General features: G+C 37.4%; 1 protein-coding gene across 1 annotated transcript in view; it reads right to left on the bottom strand.

Annotated features, from left to right (window-relative positions):
* Positions 1 to 18,210, bottom strand: part of bsnb (bassoon (presynaptic cytomatrix protein) b) — a 276,063-nt gene that overhangs the window by 14,129 nt on the left and 243,724 nt on the right. Inside the window, 4 exon segments of the mRNA XM_062051938.1 lie at positions 10,258 to 10,376; positions 10,915 to 11,028; positions 13,348 to 13,403; positions 13,542 to 13,688. Coding sequence (XP_061907922.1) covers positions 13,363 to 13,403; positions 13,542 to 13,688 — 188 coding nt within the window. The 3' untranslated portion in view covers positions 10,258 to 10,376; positions 10,915 to 11,028; positions 13,348 to 13,362.

Raw genomic sequence — 18,210 nt, 5'->3', positions numbered from 1 at the left:
TAACATTACATTACTGTGTGTGATACATTGACTAACGTAACGTTATGTGTAGGTACTTCATGCAACCCTGCTTAAAAAAAATCACTTGACAAAAAGTATGAATAAGGTAGCGAACTGCAGTGGACGCAACATATTGCCGTGGACTGCAAAAAGTCAGTGTTCAAAAACAAGAAAAAAGAATACAAAAATGAGGGGTATTTTATTTGAACTAAGCAAAATTATCTGCCAATAGAACAAGAAAATTTGGCTTGTCAAGATTTTCCAAAACAAGTAAAATTAGCTAACTTCAATGAACCCAAAAATACCTTAAAATAAGTATATTATCACTAATAACAAGTGCACTTTTCTTGATAGAAAAAAAAAAGACACCTTTTTGCTCAATATGTTGAAAAATATTCTTAAATGAAGTAAATGCTAGTGCCATTATCTTGACATAATGACATGCACTCGGCATTACATTTCTTGAAACCATCAAACTTATACTAAAAATGAATTTATTGTTCTTAATGGAAAGGTAACAAGGCAACCGCTCGTTACTCTCGGGGTCTACTAGCCGCTCAGGCAAATCATACGGTCTAAAAATGCATTTTTCCATCGAAAACGTGACATCGTCGCGCCAAGTGCGTGCGCTTTCAGTCAATTAGTGCGCATATATACAGCCCGGCCCCTGGCCAAAAATGTTTTAAATGTAATTTTGCAGAATTCATCTGAATGTGCATGAACTATTTCTGTTCAAAATTGTTAGACATGTCACATGTTAAATGTTTAAATATTAACTGTCAGTTTACTGTACTGTGCCAAATGTACTACTGTAAGAGTACATCTTTTCTATTGTTTCATTGAAAATAAAACAGCAAAGTCCATTTGGCTGTCATCTGTTTTAATTACGAGACACAATTGTGTCAAAGTCATGATTTTTTTTTCATGCTTGAAATAAATTATTTCAAAAAAAATAGTTTTATACTTGTGAGTGTTGATGACACAGCTTTGCAACACTTGATATTCTGGTTTCAAGCATGTTTTACTCAATATAGGTCATAACATCTCAGCTACAAACTGTTATATCATACTGAGATCATTTAGGACCAAAACCCTTAAAACAAGTAAAACACTCTAACATAAAATATGCTTAGTGAGAAGAATTATCTTATCAGACAGAAAATAAGCAAATATCACCCTTATTTGAGATATTTAATCTTACTTAGATTTCAGTTTTTGCAGTGTGTTTGCAATGACGTTATAACCATAGACATCTTATAAGTACACGCAGCATTGGTTGTTGCGACGCGAGCAATTTGGCCGCCATCTTGAAGTGGTGATGAGGAGCAGCCTAAACTGACAGTTGACAGGTAGAAAACAAAGATGCCGGGCTGGTGTTCAGTGTTTTCCTACTCAAATGAGCGGACTGTTGAAAATAGGAATTGGGGGATTACTTTTCACAAGTAAGATTCAACATTAACATTGGTTGTATTTTATGAAAATAATATTACCACAGAGTTGAGAAGGAGCAAAGATCTTCAATATTTGTATGTGAAAATCACAAATAAATCTTCTCGGGGAGGATGACCCCCCTACAGGGATTTGGTTTACAAACTTTCAGCCCCACCTAAAACAAAATTCACCAGCCGCCACTGATTATGATGCATTCTCATTTTAGGCAAAATATAAGACAATACTTTCTTAACAGTATAATTGTAACCAGGAATAAGTCTTCAAGTAACAATATTTAAATACTAACATTGTTGGGTAAGACAGCATTTGGTTTATTCTGAATCCAGTGAAACAGATTGGTGGTTTTAGCTGATATAAAGACTTTCAGGTGTTTATATATGTTTATGTTTAAGTATTTGGCAGACGCTTTTATCCAAAGCGACATACATAAAAAATACATATAAAACAATCAGTGTAAACATGATCATTTAAGGGAAGAATGTAATAGAAAATATCAATACAAAGTGTCAAGACAGAATAAACTCTGCTGCTGCAGCAACAGAGATACAGTCTATAAGATATATAGATATCTAATGTATTCATACATTGTTTATGTAGGATATACGCATGTATATATAACCTAATCATATTGTTTCTTCAATTTAAAAATAGCTGACCCTTTTTTTCCCCCTTCTCTGGGATTATATTCCCAGTTTTGATCTCGGACGTCTGGTCACTTATAGCGTATAAGAATATTATATTACTGTTAAGCAAACTATGAATAATAAAACACGCCAAAACATGTGTCCTTTATCATAGCTACACGTATGACAAAAACGCGCGTGAAAATCAGTGGTATTCAGTGAGGTAAGATGAATTAAATGCGCTGACAGTTCATTGCTCCTGCCAAATGAATTGCACTGAGTGGAGCGGATCACCACTCCAAGATGGCGGCCCCGCGTCTCGTCAGCGCCAGTAGGCAGCAGCGCTCGATGCTGCGTACCCTTATAAGATGTCTATGGTTATAGCGTTAGCAGTGAGTTTACAGCCTCACTGATTTAACTACACAGCAAATAAAAGTCACCTTACTTAGCCAATAAACGTTATCTTACATTCAAAACTTACCCTTCTTTGTGCAACTTCAAATGTCGAACGAAGTTAGAAGTTGTTGTGTCTCCGTCTGTAATATTCGAACTGCGTGATTTGCATACGGCAATTCGTTTTTTGTTGACCAAGTCGTAGTTTTTATACCCGAACGAAACCAACTTTGGCATAATTGTTTCTCACTGGCGCGTTGTTTGACAACTCTTGTTTGGTGGTTGTCCTGCAATTTGATTGGATGAATGCTGTGTGATGAAAACTACGTAGATCTAATTTGATTGGCTGTTGTACTGAGAGCACACCAGCTGACAGGAGCAACACGCTAATAGACACAGACGAAGAAAATGAAAAATACGGAGTGCTCCCAAATAACTTTTTAAGCTTTGGGTTTTGGGGAAAGTAGCAAGTCATGTCAAGTCAAAAGGCTCAAGTCCAAGTGAAGTCACAAGTCATTGATGTTAAAGTCTAAGTCGAGTTGCAAGTCTCTTTACATTTTGTCAAGTCGAGTCTAAAGTCATCAAATTCCTGACTCGAGTCCAAGTCATGTGACTCGAGTCCACACCTCTGCCATTCTCTATAATTGTTTAATTCGATCTGTCCCGTCTTAAATCACATACCGTTTGGGGGCTTTGAAAATACAAATAAAACGGCCAGTTCAAAGAAAAATGTTTGCAAAATGTGGATTTTTAAAATCGTTTTTATGTATCTTGTCACGGATGTGAATCTGTGATTGTGTGAATATTTTTAAAAACCGCAGTAGAGTGAAGCTGCAACATTCGAAGCGCAAAGTGGCGAGGGACGACTGTAGTATGTCACGCGCAATGTTTGGCATTACGATAGCCGAGATGGTATACGAAAATTGTGGCAAAAATTTGTCAGAAGATGGATCATATACAAAAAGCGGGGCATATTTTTTACAACTCGCGTTTTAATTCCATTCCGATTCTTAGAGTAACAATTTGATTCGACATGATTGTCGATTTAAACTGATTCTTGCAATATATATTTGGTATAAAGATTGTTTGGCCGGACGATAACCAATACTGTATACGAAAATCAGCAGAAAAGTGTGGCCAACATTTTTGTTGAAAACCGAATCATGTACGAATATTGGGGCGTATGAAAACTAGGGATGTGAATCCCAATTCTTAGGATGACGATTCGATTCAACAAGATTCTGAATTCAAATTAGTTCTCGCAATATATCATTTTTTGTGTAATAATAATAATAAAAAAACATTTTTAAAACAGTTTGCACGTTTTGTATACATATATGCGTATCCTTTGTTTTATTTTTTTCATGACACTTAACTGTATTAGTGAATGTGGGTGTGTGTGTATATATATATATATATATACATATATGTATTTATATACTTCTTTTTTTCTCCACTAATTGCTAAGATTAGTCTTATTGAAATGTGTCTTGTCTCCTTCTCCCTGTTTTTTGTGGTGTTTTGTGGACATTTGCACTACCAACATTTCAATGTATACAGCTGTATGTGTTGTAAAAAGTGAAAATCCTGAATAAATCTAAAATAAAAAATAAATTTAAAAAAAGTTTGCACGTAACAAAAGCTCCCCTTGGAGGCTGACACATTCGCACAGCGCGTAAAGAGGATATGGCCTGAAAATATATTCAAATAAAAATAAATTCTAAAAAATTCTTTATGGATTTGATGTGAATTGATTTTTTTCCAACACCCCCACTGTCATGACAGCTGTCACCACCAAATTGTGTGACAATCTGTGAAAGTGGGGACTATAACAATCTTTGGGGGCACTACTGTGTGACATTTGTAGGTTTGTGTTCAGGAAGCTTGAAATATCACAATGTTCTAAATAACATCCAACATAGCAGTTCCAGTATGGTACTCAGGGTCTAATTACAAGATATCGCCCTTACTTAAAAGATGTGACCCTTTGACACGGACCAAATCAATCCTCATGAAACCAATCAATGAGTTTCAATCACATCTCTCCCAGCCTACGGCAGGCCTGACAGTGTTTGCAGTAATCCAGTAGGAGGATGAGCTGCTTGGCTCGCTGCATCCAGTTTATCCTCACATTCTCTTAATGAGTCCTTAGACCGACCGGCTGCAGACACACAAACGGACGAACGTGGCGACCGAGAGACGGGCCAACTACTCTTGACGGCTGAATGAAGGAAGAGATCCTCTCGGCAGCTGAAACGAAGAGAATTCTAATTCACTTTGCTCCTTAGTGGCTCTGCGCCATTAAGCGGCGTTAGTTCATTAGTCGTGTGCGGCGGGTAATGACGACTGCTTAGCATGAGTCATGAATCTGCTCGCCTGCGTGCGCTCCTGTCCCAGTGCGTCTTTGCGTGTGTGACATTAAATCCCAGCCACAATTAGCCTTCTCAGGCTAATTATAACCCCCTTTGCCGGGCCCAGATTATTGGAAGTGAGTGGAGTCACAAGGTAAAGCATCTTAGAGCTCACCTCCCCTGCTCTTGCTTTTGGCTTCCTTGCTACGGCGGCTCACAGGGACAAACACCCGGCGACATCCAAACCACACCTGTTAGCATTTGTACCGTATTTTTCGAACTGTAAGGCGCACTTAAAATCCTATCATTTTCTCAACACTCGACAGCGTGCCTTATAACCTAATGCACGGAATAATTTGGGTTGTGCTTACCCACCTCAAAGCTATTTTATTTTGTACATGGTGAAATGATAAGTGTGACCAGTAGATGGCAATCACACAGAAGAGATACGTGTAGACTGCAATATGATGGCAGTCACACGTAAGACATATGTGTAGACTGCAATATGACTCAAGAAAACAACACCAAAATTGTACATGTTCCATTGACAATATAGAACATGACACAGGGCGCTCAAAAATCTATCAAAATGTTTTAGTACGACTTTGGTAAGCTATGACGCACCACTTGATGGATTGTAATGTGCTTCAACATATGAGTATTTTTATGGTGTGTGTATAAGGTAAGACATATTATCTGGTGTTTTGTTACGCAATATTATGCAACAGCAACTGTTCTTACCTTCTGGTACCTGCTGATCTGTATTTGGGATCTGCATAAGTCCTGAAAATATGCGCGCGTCCGCCTTTGTAGTCTGTTCCGACGCTGTAGTCGATAAACTTCTTCTTTTTCCTCTATCTTCTTGTTATGTAACATTCATCCTCCGCTGTTGCCATTTCTAATATAAAGTAGTGTAAAAATCTTACTTATATCTGTCAGTAAACTCGCCATGAAAGCGCTAAAACATACCGGTGTAGTGAGTTTACATTATTCACCCAAGGAACTTTAGTTATTAGAGAGTTCCGGTCGGACGGTTATTCACGGGACACATTTCCGGCGTTGTTATTGCACTAGTGAGCCACGGATGAGGAGATGCTGATCCGTCATTGATTTAAGTAAAGCCTGAATGTCATTAAAACAGTTAGCGTTATCTTTTGACACTTCTTCCACTCCCGTCCTTGCACGCTACACCGCTACAACAAAGATGACGGAGAAAAGACGCTGTCGAAGGTGAGCCACGTAAATAAGACCGCCCACAAAACAGCGCATCCTGAAGCGACTGTCAGAAAGCGGCTTGAAGATGATCTGTAAAACATAATCTATGCAACATTTTGACCAAAGAACCACCATTACATGTTATGTAGACAACAAGGAAGTGTTTTACATTCAGAAAAAAATATGACTCCTATAATGCACCCTATAATCCGGTGCGCCTAATATATGAAAAAAGATCAAAAATAGACCATTCATCAGCAGTGCGCCTTATAATCCGGTGCGCCCTATGGTCCGTAAAATACGGTATTCAAAAAATAAGTGACATTTTCTGAAAAATAAGACAAATTCTAGTGTTTCCAAGAAAAATGTCCAGCCGGCTGGCCTACTGTAGTGTTATCTTACAGGCATGCTTTTATTTTGAAGGTCTGACTTAACTGGCTGCAGTGCCATACGAACCGGAGGCTCTATTGCTCTGGCAACAGTGGAGACTATTTTTTTTTATTAATGAAACACTGTTAAAACATGATGCCACCAGGAAAGAAGGGCTAACTACAGAGTTTTCCCGGAAACAACACAAGTGTTGACTTGTATGCTCAAAACCTGTTGTGTGAACTTGTGTCCAAAGTGCGGCCTGGGGACATTTTTGACCCACAGCTGCTATTATTGGCCCTTGTTATTATTATTGTTTTATTTCTTGGTTGTTTTTAATTTCTTGTTTTATGCTTTTTATTTATTCATTACGTTTTAGTATTTTAGGTGATGTATTCTGCATTTCTTTGAAGGTATATTTTACTACTGTATTTTATTCATCCTTCCTTGTTACGATGTAAATGTGACACTATGTGCCCCTTTTCTTATGTCTGTACAGCACTTCGGCCAACTGGGGTTGTTTTTAAATGTGCTATATGAATAAATAAATAAACTGAACTCGACATTTTCTGAAAATTAAAAAAAAAAGTGTGGACATCCCTGATCTTAATGCCTTTAAACACAGAAATGATCCAAAATCAGACACACTTACACCATAAAACAAATGCAACGGTAAAATTGTGCTAATTGAAAATGTTGCCTGCGATGAGGTGGCGACTTGTCCAGGGTGTACCCCGCCTTCCGCCCGAATGCAGCTGAGATAGGCTCCAGCGCACCCCGCAACCCCGAAGGGAATAAGCGGTAGAAAATGGATGGATGGATGAAAATGTTGCAATCACATTAATGTTGCAGGATCAAAACCAAATGCAAAATAAATGCTACAAACACTTAAAAAAACACACACACAAACCCAAAAACAAGAGAAATGCTGCAAGTTCACAGAACAAATTGGGGCGCAATACGTGCATTTTTGACCGTGCAGTGTTTTTGAGATTGCAACATTTGTAACTTGCAGTATTGTTACCATTGCATTTAGTGTTACGGTGTTTCTTATATGACTTTCAAAGTTTATAGCATTTGGATTGCCGCATGTTTACCCTTGTCGACCATGATACTTTGCAGAGGAAAGTTGACACACATCTGAGTGAACTGAAGGAAAGAGGCAGTCCAAGATTGCCAAAGAATCCTGGATCTAAATATGTACACCTTTATAAATACCCTAATGCTCTAATTGTATTTATTAATTTGAGCTTTAAAGAGGACTGTGGGTTAGTTGGAAGCAGGCACTAATTGCAGACTACAGGCTGATTAAATAACAACTTAAAGGCCTACTGAAAGGATTTTCTTTTATTTAAACGGGAATAGCAGATCCATTCTATGTGTCATACTTGATCATTTCGCGATATTGCCATATTTTTGCTGAAAGGATTTAGTAGAGAAAATCGACGATAAAGTTCGCAACTTTTGCTCGCTGATAAAAAAAAAAGCCTTGCCTGTACCGGAAGTAGCGTGACGTCACAGGAGCTAGTATTCCTCACAATTCCCCGTTGTTTACAATGGAGCGAGAGTGATTCGGACCGAGAAAGTGACGATTACCCCATTAATTTGAGCGAGGATGTAAGATTCGTAGATGAGGAACGTTACAGTGAAGGACTTGAGAGGCAGTGATGGACGTATCTTTTTTCGCTCTGACCGTAACTTAGGTACAAGCTGGCTCATTGGATTCCACACTCTCTCCTTTTTCTATTGTGGATCACGGATTTGTATTTTAAACCACCTCGGATACTATATCCTCTTGAAAATGAGAGTCGAGCACGCGAAATGGACATTTAAAGTGACTTTTATCTCCAAGACAATACATCGTGACACACTTAGCTACTGAGCTAACGTGATAGCATCGTTCTCAAATGAAGATAGAAACAAAATAAATAAACCCCTGACTGGAAGGATAGACAGAAGACCAACAATACTATTAAACCCTGTACATTAACCACACGGTTAAAAATTCTCAGTCTGGTAAGGCTTAACTATGCTGTTGCTAACGACGCTAAGGCTAATTTAGCAACTTAGCAACCGGACCTCACAGAACTATGTACTCTCTCCTTTTTCTATTGTGGATCAGGGAGTTGTATTTTAAACCACCTCGGATACTATATCCTCTTGAAAATGAGAGTCGAGCACGCGAAATGGACATTTAAAGTGACTTTTATCTCCAAGACAATACATCGGTGACACACTTAGCTACTGAGCTAACGTGATAGCATCGTTTTTAAATGAAGATAGAAACAAAATAAATAAACCCCTGACTGGAAGGATAGACAGAAGACCAACAATACTATTAAACCATGTACATGTAACTACACGGTTAAAAATTCTCAGCCTGGTAAGGCTTAACAATGCTGTTGCTAACGACGCTAAGGCTAATTTAGCAACTTAGCAACCGGACCTCACAGAACTATGATAAAACATTAGCGCTCCACCTACGCCAGCCAGCCCTCATCTTCCCATCAACAGCCGTGCTCACCTGCATTCCAGCGATCAACGGCGCGACGAAGGACTTCATCCGTGGGTTTGGCGGCAAGCATCGGCCAGGCGTCTGCTATCAGGGTAAGTAGTCCTTGTTGTGTTGCTGTAAGTATTGTACTTAGCCGCTAAGACACCGATCGATCCCACCTACAACGTTCTTCTTTGCAGCCTCCATTGTTCATTAAACAAATTGCAAAAGATTCACCAACACAGATGTCCAGAATACTGTGGAATTTTGTCGAAGAAAACAAGAGGTTTTTCTATCGGGTCCGATTGGGTCCAACCACTTCCGTTGATTTTGTGACGTCACGCGCATAAATCATATCTAAAGGAGTTTTTCAACCGGAAGTGTGGCGGGAATTTTAAAATTGCACTTTATAAGTTAACCCGGCCGTATTGGCATGTGTTGCAATGTTAAGATTTCATCATTGATATATAAACTATCAGACTGCGTGGTTGGTAGTAGTGGGTTTCAGTAGGCCTTTAATTTCTTTACACAGAGAGCAACAGAACCAATGTCAGTACTACCGGTTACCGATTCATATAAAATCAAACAGTATCGTATTTCAAAACCTTTGTTGCACGCGATGTTATTCTAGACATTCCTGATGGAAATAGCTCAAAAGTGAGCCTCCACTTATCAGAAGGTACTAGCGCAATGCTAATTTACATTGGATATGCCATAGACATGCATCCAATTAGCACAAACGTTTTTACTTAGCGATTTCAACACCTCCATATTTGGTAATGAAAACTTCAACTACGATGCACATTACAATCAAACAGCTGTTGTGTGATAAGTACAATATTTACAGTATTAACACTTTGTAGGACTCAACACAAGACAAGACTGGCACATTCAACCCAATGGCAAAGACTACTTCCTGACTACGGCAACACACGTAGGGAAAAGTCAAATGAATGCAGACTTGAAAATGAGACTCAGAAGTGAGCAAGTAACAAGATAGTTATCATTATCAGCTCACTGTTAAATGTTAGATTATTTTATTATTAAACACTTAACATTATTACCACATGAAAATAGACAGAGTATAGGTATGGATTCCCAGGTATTGGGAATTGGTACTGTCTGAAAGGTACCCATCACTAATGTCAATTTAACTCATATTTATTCCAGAATCTGAAACTTTTTCCACACTTTCGGTTCCCCTTGAAGTTTTGTGGAAAAATAGTTAGCTTTTTTTTTTTCCATATCCCTGTTAACGCTCAAACAAAAACTCCTTGGCAGAGGTAGTAACAGAAGTACAGAACACATGGCGGGCCAGGATCCACACACAAAAATGTGACTTTTAATGACTTTCACTTACATTTGATCCTGTAATTAGTGATGTTTTCAGGCATCCACTTTGTTTCCAGGATCATCTCCACTTCAACCACATGCATGCCTTGTGAATGCAGAGCTGACAAGGCGTTCTTGATTCCAGCCCTGATCCGTCATTTGAGGTAAAGTAAAGACACCAAAGATCAGTCCCAACATACAAACAATCAAAGTACTTCATGAGTCATCACTTGCTCAAAATGTGCCGACCGTGCTAAACTGCATTACGCAGGGCCGCAACATTAGGTACACCAGAACAATCTGCTGCTGTGGTTTAGAAATGCACTGCAACATAAACGTCAATATATTGTTCAACTAATACCTCAAACCTGAGCAGTATTTTCTTTGTAAAGGCAAATATGTTGAGACGGGTACAAGCGTACCTAATGAAGTATGAGTAGGTGAGCTCATGTAAAATATCCGAGCGGCAAAGCATGAATTATTCACGGCGTCCCTTAAAGTGATTTCGCAACTCTTAGGCTTCGTGTTGGAAAATAAAGGAACAATTTACTGCATGGCTGCTTTTGTTTTGGGGTTTTCTTTTTTTTCATGCGAGTGGATTATCGTCATCGTTACCGACAATGCTTGTTGAAGCAGGTGACAGCGTGTTCATCTCCAGAGACAAAGAAACAACAAGACAACTTACTGATGTTCTCAGGATGCACATCCTCTCTGATGGTGGAATGTATTCAATTAGTTTCATAGGTTTTTCCAGTGCAAAGCCTCTAATTTTGTCATTTTTGCTGTGACTCTGCAGACCCTGAAATAAGAAAGTACATATGTTACTAGAGATAGGCAATATGGCCTGAAATCTGTCGCGATCAAAAGTTTACATACACTTGTAAAGAACATAATGTCATGGCTGTCTTAAGTTTCCAATCATTTCTACAACTCTTATTTTTTTGTGATAGAGTGATTGGAGTACATACTGGTTGGTCACAAAAAACATTCATGAAGTTTGGTTCTTTTATGAATTTATTATAGGTCTACTGAAAATGTGAACAAATCTGCTGGGTCAAAAGTATACATACAGCAATGTTAATATTTGGTTACATGTCCCTTGGCAAGTTTCACTGCAATAAGGCACTTTTGGTAGCCATCTACAAGCTTCTGGCAAGCTTCTGGTTGAATTTTTGACCACTCCTCTTGACAAACTTGGTGCAGTTGAGCTAAATGTGTTGGTTTTCTGACATGGACTTGTTTCTTCAGCATTGTCCACATGTGACATCACATGGACAAAGATAAGACCTTCTGGAGGAAAGTTCTGTGGTCAGATGAAACAAAAATTGATCAGTTTGGCCACAATACCCAGCAATATGTTTGAAAGAGAAAAGGAGAGGCCTTTAATCCCAGGAACACCAGGCCTACCGTCAAGCATGGTGGTGGTATTATGATGCTCTGGGCCTGTTTTGCTGCCAATGGAACTGGTGCTTTAAACGGGACAATGAAAAAGGTGGATTACCTCCAAATTCTTCAGGACAACCTAAAATCATCAGCCATATGGGCGCAGTTGGGTGTTCCAATAGGACAATGATCCCAAACACACGTCAAAAGTGGTAAAGGAATGGCTAAATCAGGCTAGAATTAAGGTTTTAGAAAGCCCTTCCCAAAATCCTGACTTAAACGTGTGGACAATTCTGAAGAAACAAGTCCATGTCAAAAAACCAACACATTTAGCTAAACTGCACCAATTTTGTCAAGAGGAGTGGTCAAAAATTCAACCAGAAGCTTGTGGATGGCTACCAAAAGCGTCTTATTGCAGTGAAACTTGCCAAGGGACATGTAACCAAATAGTAACATTGCTGTATGTATACTTTTGACCCAGCAGATTTGGTCACATTTTCAGTAGACCCATAATAAATTCATAAAAGAACCAAACTTCATGAATGTTTTTGGTGACCAACAAGTATGTGCTCCAATCACTCTATCACAAAAAAATTAGAGTTGTAGAAAGTATTGGAAACTCAAGACAGCCATGACATTATGTTCTTTACAAGTGTATGTAAACTTTTGATCGCGACTGTATATTGCGGCCTTCTGCAAAAACAATATATATTACGATATATTATTTGATCTGTAAATTATAATAGAAGCCTCTTAGAATGGGTTACAAAGGCTCCTAATTTGGCTGCTGACGTATACGGTAACATATTTCTTCATTTCTGGTGGTATTATTTTCTCAAAAGTAATTTTAATCTACTTTAATTTACTATTAGTATCTGGTTACTTTCTGTCGTAACATGTTTCTATCTAAACTTCTGTTAAAATGTAATAAGGGCTTATTCTTCTGCTTATTGAAAACTCAATATTACTTTTGGGCGATACTACACATTTCGGTATCGATTCAATACTAAGTAGTTACGGGGCAGTATTGGTCATACCAATGCTGATACTGATACCTACAGTTTTTGAACATCAGTAAATGATTACATTTGTTAATTGCAATCATAATCACACAAAAACACAGGATGGCGGTGTAACATTATCTATTAAATATTTAAATAATTTCCAACTATTGGCTCTGAATTAATTACTTAGATTTTTGCCCTAAAAGCCCTCCTGTATCCAGGAACTTATTTATTGAGATTTTTTTTTTAACAATAACAAAAAAGGCAAAATATTATTTGACAATAGAATAATATTGATGTACTGTAACCACTAGTATTAATCATATACTGATCATTTTTTTGGGTATTGTTACCGTCAATATTTGTATCGATCCACCCACCTTTGTTTACATTGAAGAGCTCTAGCTTGCAGTTAGCATATCCTCCTGTGGTGTGCAGTGTAGCATGTTAAACTATTCCTCGTCCTCCAGGGATTATAATATAGAATGTGTAATCAACATGCATTGTCATATCACACTAGTATTAAAAGCTCTATCGCAAAATGTATGTAATTTATATCGTATATGGTCTATATCGTGCAACCCAACATGTTACCTATTGCAGTTGATGATTCTTATTGGTGAGTTACCATCTGCTGTCTCATACCTTAACATGTCTTATGTAAGGTATGAAATAAAAAATTTAAAAATATCTTTGTGGCAAGAAGCGTTCATAGAAACGTGCACACTCACCCTCCTCTCTTCAATTTAAAAGAATGAAGTGAATTTCTTCCCAAGGCCAGACAAAGCTGCAAGAATGAATACAAAAATTAGAACATAAAAGGTCAAAAGTCCAACAAACTGCAATATAATTCACTCACTTTACTCTGAAAAAACCCACACAGAAAGAATGAAAAGCAGTTTATTATATTTGTCAGCTGCCGTACCGTCTCCCAGTTTACCGGCCTGTTCCGCTGCACCTCCTTGCAGGATTTTGGTGAGAACGTTTTCTCCTTCGGCAGGTTGCGGTCCAGCTGCAGCACTGCCGAGTCCGCCCGCCTTGCTGCCGATCCCAACAGGGGCGGCTTTAGAGCCTGCAGACAGCAAAATAAAAGCGCTCATATCACGTACACAGTACGTGGTAGATTGGGATACGAGCCAACTTTGAGCGAAATGTTATGCTATGGTTGTGGGCAAAAATTCATGCACCGCTAGTTGGCGTAGCGAATGTCACAGTGAACCCCGTAAGATACGACCAAAACATCCGGTCTTACTCGCTAGCATAGGCGTCGATCTACATTTCTGCCAGTGGGTGCTCGGTGTGTGTGTGTATTAGTGTTGTCCCGATACTAATATTTTGGTACCGGTACCAAAAGTATTTTGATAATTTTCGGTACTTTGCTAAATAAAGAGGACCACAAAAAATTTCGTCATTGGCTTTATTTTAACAAAAAAAAATCTTAAGGTACATTAAACATATGTTTCTTATTGCAATTTTGTCCTTAAATAAAATAGTGAACATACAAGACAACTTGTCTTTCAGTAGTAAGTAAACAAACAAAGGCTCCTAATTTAGTCTGCTGACATATGCAGTAACATATTGTGTCATTTATCATTCTATTATTTTGTCAAAATTATTAAGGACAAGTGGTAGAAAATGAATTATTAATGTACTTGTTCATTTACTGTTAAAATCTGCTTACTTTCTCTTGTAACATGTTCTATCTACACTTCTGTTAAAATGTAATAATCACTTATTCTTCTGTTGTTTGATACTTTTCATTAGTTTTGGATGATACCACAAATTTCGGTATCAATCCGATACCAAGTCATTACAGGATCATACATTGGTCATATTCAAAGTCCTCATGTGTCCAGGGACATATTTATTGAGTTTATAAACATAATATAAATTTTAAAAAAAACGAAAGAAGATTTTGTGATGTTAAAAAAAAAACAAGGTAACCATAGCAGTATCGACTAGATACGCTATTCGCAGGGGTCACCAACACGGTACCCGCAGGCACCTGGTCGCCCGTAAGGACCAGATGAGTCGCCTGCGGGCCTGTTCTGTTTTTTTTTTTTTTTAAATTAAATCTACATAGAAAAAACACAAGATACACTTTCAATCAGTGCATCAACCCAAACAACCTCCCCCATGCACACTCATCTACACCCACTCACACAAAAGGGGTTATTTCTTTCTGCTACCAATATTCTGGTTCCCACAACATAGACAACACATCTGCAAGGGACACAGTCCCTGAAGCACACATGATTGTATAGGCTGCTGGTCCACTAACATTTTCATTAATTACTATTTTTTATGTAATTATTTTTATATTGTTTTACTTTCTTTTTTATCCAAGAAAATGTTTTTTATTTATTTATCTTATTTTATTTTATTTTTTAAAAAAAAGGGCCTTATCTTCAACAGACCAGGTTGTCAATGAAATTAGATTTGTTTAAAGGGTTTTTTAAACCAGGCCCAGTCCAGATAATGTCCAAGTCGGACTCAGCAACACACACCTTCATTCATGTACACAGAAAAAAATTAGGGAACACAACAGATTGCATATAATTTATAAACAAAATTACATTTTCAAAATAAGCATTTATGTACAGTCCAGATTATGTCCAGGTCACTCAAATTAGGGAACACAACAACAGATATCATATAATCTATAAACATAATTCTACTTTCAAAATAAGCCTTTGAGGACTTCTCATCTTTTTTTCAATGTTTTTTGGCATCATTATCGTTTTCAACCATGTAACTTTCTAAAGTTAGAAAATACTGAATAAATGTTTTAAAGAAAGTAATACTAAGTGAATATCTGTTTTTGGCCTTAAAAATAAACATTTTACAGAGTACTATAATTAAATTGACTAAATCATGATTGTCAATGAACTCTCCTAAAATAACAGAAACCACATTAAGCTTTATAAACAAACCAATCCTTAAACACATTTTTTCAACTTCCACCCAAAACAAAGACACAATATGACAATACCAAAACAAATGCAGGGTGGATTCAGGCTCCTGACAACAAAATCGGCAATCATCTGACTCTGTCATATTCCATAATTTTAACATTTTCCCTGTGGGTAAGAAGTTATAAATAATTTTAATTTGAAAATAACGATTTTGCACATCGATACTGGTTTTATAGATTAGTTTGAATATGGCATCCCATGGCAACGGGCAGTCAAAAAAGTCCTCCCATTTTCCATATGTGTTGTATCGGGCAGCCTTCAAAGATTTCTTTATTAAATACAAATTATATATTTTTCTATTTATTTTAGTTCCTTTTTGCCAACTAGAATTTCTTATTAGAGGTTTACAAACTAATAATTTAGTAGTTCCATAATTAATTATTTGTTTCCATCTTTTCCCAATTACTCCAGTTAGTTGATAAAATGAAAAGCTTGAGCAAGCATCACCATACATAGTTCTAAATTCATCATACTTCATAATTTTACCATTCTCATTGATAATATCATTGACAAAAATGATTCCTCTTTCAAACATATTTTTCCAAAAGAAAGGCTTTCCATCCATTACAATATTAGAGTTCATCCATATTAACTGCTGCAAAATATCGTCTCTTTTTTCTGGCACATAAAATTGAAAACACCACTATGAGTGGATTGTTTCCTTTATGAACCCCGCCATGTTTCCCAGCAGACTCTCTGGGTGGGGATCACTTGTAAAAAAGGATACAATTTCTTTTGATACAGTACATGTTTTTTGTCCAACAGGACATTTGTGTACCACTCAATGTTTAAATACATCTTTGGAACAATTGATGCTTTTAAAGACAGACACATAGCTTCAAGGTTGAGAAGTTTCAGGCCCCCATATTCATACTCTTTGTACAAAACCTTTCTTTTAATCTTTTCTGGTTTGCCGTTCCAGACAAAATCGAAGACCCTCCGCTCATAAATCTTAAAAAAGTTTTGTGATGGAGCTGGTAATGACAAAAACAAATACATAAATTGAGGAATAATTAACGAGTTGGCAATAGACATTTTACCATACAAGGTTAGGGATTTCCCTTTCCATAATTGCATAATTTTGTCCAGCTTTCTTAGTCGATTATCATAATTTACTGAGCCTAGATCTTCCAGATTTTCTGGGACAACAACACCAAGTATGTTAACTGGTCCATCTGTCCACAAAACAGGCACTTTGCATTCCATTCGAAAGGACGTTCCCTTTAGATTTCCGATCCTTAACATTTTACATTTATCATAATTAAGCTTAAGGCCAGATTGCTGTGAAAATATGTCCAAAAGATTAAGAAGGTTCCGCAAACAATGAGGAAAAATCTTATCTTTGTGAATCAGCCTTTTCTGACATGAACTTCATCAAGAACAAGCACAGAACACGCCTCACTGATGCACATCTGCAAGACTCACTCAGAGTTGCAGTGTCAAGTTACACACCAGAGTACAACACACTAGTTAACAGTGTGCAATGCCAGGCTTCCCACTAACTGACAAAGAAACAGATAACAGATTTGGTGTCCAGTTCAAAGTGTGACATGATTTAAAAAATTGAGAGTTTACTTTTGTATTTTACATGAGTTATTATTTGTACAAACATGGTGCAAAGTAATTCATGATTTGTTAAAAAATGTTAGTGGCTAGCTAGTTAAAATGGGATATTGTGATTTCACAAGACTGTCTTAGAAGTGATCATTTGAAAATGTTCAATTTGAAAAATGTGCACTTAGAGAAAATATAAAAATAAAGTGTTGCATATTGATATTTATCTGTTTCTATATATATTTATTGTGAGAAATCATTAAGATTATCAGTGTTTCCACAAAGATAAATATCATTAATTATTAATAATAACAGAGTTAAAGGTAAATTGAGCAAATTGGCTACTTCTGGCAATTTATTTAAGTGTGTATCTAACTGGTAGTCCTTCGCATTAATCAGTACCCAAGAAGTAGCCCTTGGTTTCAAAAAGGTTGGTGACCCCTGATCTAGTGTTTCCTCAAAGAGCCCTCTGGATCTCCACGTCTAGTGGGTTCCTGTGATTGGCTATTGTCATTGTGTTGTTATTATTATTGTTGTTGTTGTTGTTTGTTTATTTTTATGTACATGTTTGACTGTCTTCATGGGGTGTGGGTGTTATTTCTCATTTTGTTTTTAACTATGTAAAGCACTTTGAGCTGCATTTTAAATGTATGAAAAGTGCTTTATAAATAAAAATGTATTATTATTATTTTTAGTAATAGTACCCTTACAATCACTCCAAACCAGTTCAATAACTTACCTCTTTTTCAGCCAACATTTTTTAATCCACTTCTTCCAATGACCCGCCCTGCTATACTTCTGATTGCTCAAAGCCAATCAGAAAGAAGGGGCGGTCTAAGCATGCCCGCCCCCAAAGTACCAAAATGAAACATGACAGCGCACAGACCGAGACAGGCGCCGCACGCGTGCACAAAGGCACCACGCACGCGCAAAAGGGTGTCGCGCGCGCGCACGAAGTGGAGAATCAGCGCGCGATAACAGTTTTTACGCGCTTGGATTTTTGGTACTAATGTGACGCCATAGCTAACTTGGTGAAGCAGTTTGAGCGTAGCACTGCTGGTCCGT

Source organism: Entelurus aequoreus, linkage group LG01 (assembly GCF_033978785.1).
Source record: "Entelurus aequoreus isolate RoL-2023_Sb linkage group LG01, RoL_Eaeq_v1.1, whole genome shotgun sequence".
In the NCBI taxonomy this organism is placed as follows: Eukaryota; Metazoa; Chordata; class Actinopteri; order Syngnathiformes; family Syngnathidae; genus Entelurus; species Entelurus aequoreus.
The sequence above is the reverse complement of the archived record's forward strand: the minus strand, read 5'-3'. Positions and strand labels throughout refer to the sequence as shown.